The following is a 5,094-nucleotide window of genomic DNA, read 5'->3' as shown; positions in this document are numbered from 1 at the left end:
AAAGAGTGAATGGCAATGAATTACAGACCACATCTGAAATGTAAGACTTTCTCCACTGGTTTGACTTCATGCAGGAAATGCAGCCAGGCAGAACTAAAGCAAATTGGTTTAATTCCCTTGAGGAAAGAGGAACAAATTTTCCCAGCAACATTCAGCTACAAGCATGCGTGACTGCAAATTTGGATGGAGTGTACAATCAGTAATCGACAAACCAGCAATAAAATGAAACACTAGCCTTTCCCTGGCCCTTCAGCAGTACATGGGCACTGCCAATTAAAACACCCAGAGCAGGTGGAAAGGAAGTGGTAAAATAAAACCAAGTGAAGTCGAAGATTGTTTGATACTTAAGTCTATAAATTCTTTTGGACTGGGTCTCTCTTGTCTATTTATACATCCACAATGGTGCCCTGGGCTGTAGTGGCTGCCAGAGGACACAGGTTTTTCAGACTTTCAAACCCTGAAACAAGTGGTCAGCTCTTCAAGGGAAACCACTTCAGGAAAGGAAGCTGGACTTACCATCTAAAGTGCTTCGCCCTGAAATGTGCCAAAAGCCCGAAGCCTGTACTTAATTCTAAGCAGGAGGGTTAGTTCCAAAGAAATTAAAGCGATGGCTCAGAAGTTAAGCATTTGCTCCACCCCTCTGCTGAATCAGAGCTGCAGAAATAATTAGAAGCCTTCTACAAAGGCCAACATCAAGATGAGAAAAGTGTTAATTTTAGAGAAAACAATTAAACTGCCATGATGAAAAAGCAGCTGCTTTACAGTTTGGGAAGAGTTTAAAGTATTTCAAAGGAGCAGGAGAAGCCCGTAAAAGCACTGTCATAGTTCCATCAAAGAGAAAGCTAACTTCCCAATCTTACTCCCAGTCTTTCCAACTGCTAAGATAAAGAATTTAGACACATCTCAGCATTTTATAGAATTACTAATTTACTTTGTAAAAATGCTTCCTGCGAGCAGTGAGCCCAGTGCACTTCCAGGAAGAGTGCATAGTATGGATCAAATGAATAGCAAAACAAAGCAGGAAACTTCTTCAGAAAGTGTCTTCTGAGTCCTATCAATCCCCCACCCCTCCAAGCAGTTTTCTTTACACCTTAAAGGACCATATCCTGAAAGGGCTGGCATGAGCAGGCACAGGCAGTCTGCCCTGAAGCCAAAGAAACACACACATTCTCCTGGATCAAAAGGCAAGGCTCAGGGTGTCCCATCATGAGCAAAATTAGGGCACACATCCTGCTCCATACCCTTTGCACCACAAAACACACAGTCACATTTCCAAGTGAAACTGCAATTGAAAGAGGAAGTGAAAAACGTGGGTGGTGAAAAACATCGGTGTTCAAAATGAGCAAAATGAGCATAACTGCTCCACTGAGGAGCTGTCATTAATATTTCCCCAAGCAGTAATCAATTTTACCCTGTATGACTTGGTTCCTCTGCTCGCTCCTTCCTTTACTCTAGAGTGAACATTAACACCTATGTCAACAGCAGATGCTGCAGGAGAGGGGGGTTTTAGCATCACAGAGGACTGCAGCCTCTTTTGCTTCGAGGTACCTGTGCAGAGGAGCTGATCCTGGACGTAGCCCTTCCCACAGGAAGTCACACACTGCCCGTCCTTCAGCAGCAGGGGTGTCTGGCATGAGGAGCACTCAAATCCATTGGTGCAGGCTGAGCAGGTTTCATTGCAGGCTTCCAGGAGAAAGAAGAGAGAAGAAAAATCAACCCCAAATACCTGATGCAGAAAGACCCCTCCCTGCTCCGACAAAATGAGACGATTTTGCCTCATTTTAGCTGGAGAGTTCAGGAATTTGCATCTGCTTCCATCTGAAACCTCACCAAGTCTCATGGTTACAGCACAGCTCGTGCCTGAATGCTTTTCCAACCAAAGCGGGGCAATCTCTTCAGAAGGAACCCATGGGATCCCACGGCCAGGAGCACAGCATGCAGCACAGAAGGGGGGTCTAACCCCTTGCAGAAGTTACCTAAGCAGGCCCCCCCATGCTGGTAGAAGCCCCGTTCACACATCTCCACGCAGCGCCCGTCCTGCAGCTGCTTCCTGGGGTCCCGGCAGGAGTCACAGTGATCAGAGGCCTGGGAGCAGCTCTCACAGTCCGGGTGGCACGCACCTGGCAGGGGGAGAACACACAGAGGGGGAAAAGAGCAGCAGTGTTGGCAGCCAGGAAGGAACAAAACAACACAACTTCGAAATCAAAGTGAAATTCATTGCTTATTTCTCTGGGTGGTACAAGGTGTGCTAGATTTGGAGAGGGATTTTATATACCAGATTATATCGAAGCGGCTAAATATTTTATGGCTCTGTTTAGTATGTGAGAAGTCATTATATAGACTCAGATTTTCTAGGCAATTGATTAAAAGGGTATTAATTGTCCATGTGGTTTCTCAGCAGTAGAAATTGTAAGTCACCAGAAATTAACGGTCCGAAACAACCTGAATTTGAGAGTCCTTAAGCCAAATCCTGCAGTGAGTCAAGACTCTGTGTCCATGCCAGGTCAGAGTACAGGTGACAGACTGTTCCCCCTCCAGAAAAACCTTGATGCCACAGCACCACAGAAGTAATTCCTGGCCACAGGTACTTGGAGAGATGCAGAACGCAACAGTTTTTCTCTAGGTGCAAAAAAGGCCTCTCTGCTCCAAGCCAAGTGTTCTCAGGGAGGCTCCAAGCCAAAAGTTCTCAGTGAGAGGGAGTAATTGCTGGTTTTAACATAAATACAGCACTGCCCAGGGGCTTTTTGCTTTCCCCTGGCTGAGAAGGAGTGGGTTCTCTCTGCCAGCTTCCCCCAGCACATCTCTGAGAAGCAGCAATCAATTTTTGCTGGCTTTATGGAAGCAGATGCAGCAGGGGCTGCTGTTCTGGGCTCACAGATTGAACTGCTGCAAGCTGCATTTTGCATTTGTTTCTCATCCCCACCACTGAAAGACAGAAAAACACAGAAGGAAAACAGCAGGTTTGGGTATGGGAAATTGCCAGTTACCTTTTAGGACACAAAAAGTGCAAGTTTGGCTCTGTATGTCCAATACCATGACTCCAAAGCTTGGGTTTTCCAAAGTGCTACCTTGATGGAAGCTAAATGGCCAGATTTTCAAGGATAACCAGCAGACAGAGGCACTTCTTGATAAGTAGAAGGGAGAGGGGCTGAGAAGACTTTTATCTGTCCCCTCCTCAGCAGCCTGTGCAGATGCTGTTCCCTCTCAAAAATCCAGGACAATTCCATCAGAGCTGTCTAAGCCCTGTTTTCCTCACTTTTCTATCTGCAGTGCTTTGCATTTCCATTAGCATGCAACAAATAACAAGCTTTAAAACAAGAAGATGGCAAATGTGCCCAGGCACTCCAGCACAATTAAACTGTGAAGCTATTTTCTTCTTAATGAGATAAAGCATTAACTGGAGCACCCCGATAAAACCAAAGTTATATGAATGCAACAAGAAGAGCTACAAAAAAACCTAGCAACCCACAGCTAAAGCCTCCCAACTATGAAAGGTAAATCCAGGGGAACGACAATATCCTGGAGAAAAAGGAATTTGTAGGCAAAATTACCATATTGCCAAGGCTATCCTAGTCTTTCCAAACAATTATTAACTGGCAGCCATTCAGCCTCAGGTGAGCTTGTGGAACAGCAGTGTAAGCACATTCTTTCTTCTTCCCACTCCCAAGAAATACTCAGGAGCCCATAAACTCCAAAACTCACGCTAGGATTCAGAAAGGAGAGGTGGAAGAAAAAAGAAAAAGACATAACACTTCCAAAACACCAATCCTAAGGAGAACTTCTTTTGCCAAAAGAAAGCTGTCATTTAAACCAGGGGAAGTCACTGGGAGCCTCAAACCTACCTAAGAACTGAATTGCACGGAAACGAGTTAATTAGCAAGTGCAAAGTGGAGACAAGACAAGACTCAATGCGGGGATCAGACAGGGGCTGGGGGAGCGAAGGGCGCAGGGGTTCCCGAACAAGGCAAGGACGGCCCTGGCACTGTACCTGGCTGGCAGCGCGGACAGCAGTCTCCCTTCCCCTCCGGAGGCAGGCTGCCCCGCGGGCAGGGCGGGCAGGAGCGCTGGAAGCAGGTCACCGCCGCGTCCCGGCACTCGCATTCCCGGCACGGCCCTTCTGCCCAGGTCTCCCCGTTCTGCAGGAGAAACACGGCTTCAGAGCCAAGGAGAGCCTTGGCACTGAGTGGATTTGCCAGGCATGGAGATCTCCGGGTGAAACAGCGCGGGGATGAAGGGGTCGACACAAAAGAGACAGCAGGCATTTCAAATGATCACAAAGCTTTTCTGCCAGCTCCTCTCTCAGAAAGGACAAAGCACCAGCTGGAAAAACCCTGACACCTTAGTGTTTTACCTCACCTAGGGCAGAGAAAGGGGTCTGAGCAAAGAAAGGCTCAGCATCTAAAAAAACCCCAAGCAATTGATTAAACTTCTCATTTCCCACATCTGTTGGCAAAGAACAGCTTATCAGCTCCAGTCCTCATCTGTGAGAGCAATGAGAAGTCCACTACTGGTATATTTAAACCAAGATAATCAATGTTTCCTCTATCTTTAACTTCAGAGGGAAGTTCCTTGAAAATATTAATAATGGGCTCCTGTTGCAGTAAAGATTATAATCAGTGGGATACACTGGCAGAAAGCTCCACACTGCCCCAGCTTCTATTTTACAGGATTAAAATCAACTGTCTTTAAGAAATGTGCAGGAAACCTATGAGTAGGGATATGAAATATTAAAGGGGAATGATTGATTGAACTGCACAAAGGAGACCAAGGAAATTCTGCAGCAGATGCACACAAGAAGCAATCTGCAGGCAATATTAATTATTTTTCTGCTACACTTGCAAATAATACCCTTCTCAGAACCGGAGAGGGAGAGCCAAGCCCTCCAAACCTTTGTGAGCAGAACTCACTCTTCCCTGCTCCAAAGTACAAGGATACTCACAGCTTTGGTATGTTCTTTGTAAACACAGTAACTATGACTGGAGATACATTCAGGACAGCACTTCCCCTCTAAGTGAATTAATTCTTCACCCTGTGAAGAAGAGAAAGGTTGCAGCAATGCAAACGGAATCAACATCGCCAAAACCACTGTGGAAT

General features: G+C 46.1%; 1 protein-coding gene across 1 annotated transcript in view; it reads right to left on the bottom strand.

Annotated features, from left to right (window-relative positions):
• The window catches only part of FRAS1 (Fraser extracellular matrix complex subunit 1), a gene marked incomplete at its 3' end in the record, with an annotated part of 113,990 nt that overhangs the window by 61,219 nt on the left and 47,677 nt on the right, over positions 1-5,094 (bottom strand). The window contains 4 exon segments of the mRNA XM_017738949.1: positions 1,549-1,683; positions 1,977-2,120; positions 3,989-4,136; positions 4,940-5,029. Coding sequence (XP_017594438.1) covers positions 1,549-1,683; positions 1,977-2,120; positions 3,989-4,136; positions 4,940-5,029 — 517 coding nt within the window.

This window comes from Corvus brachyrhynchos, unplaced genomic scaffold, assembly GCF_000691975.1.
Source record: "Corvus brachyrhynchos isolate BGI_N302 unplaced genomic scaffold, ASM69197v1 scaffold597, whole genome shotgun sequence".
Classification (NCBI taxonomy): Eukaryota; Metazoa; Chordata; class Aves; order Passeriformes; family Corvidae; genus Corvus; species Corvus brachyrhynchos.
Note: the sequence above shows the minus strand (reverse complement) of the source record. Positions and strands in the feature narration are given on the sequence as shown.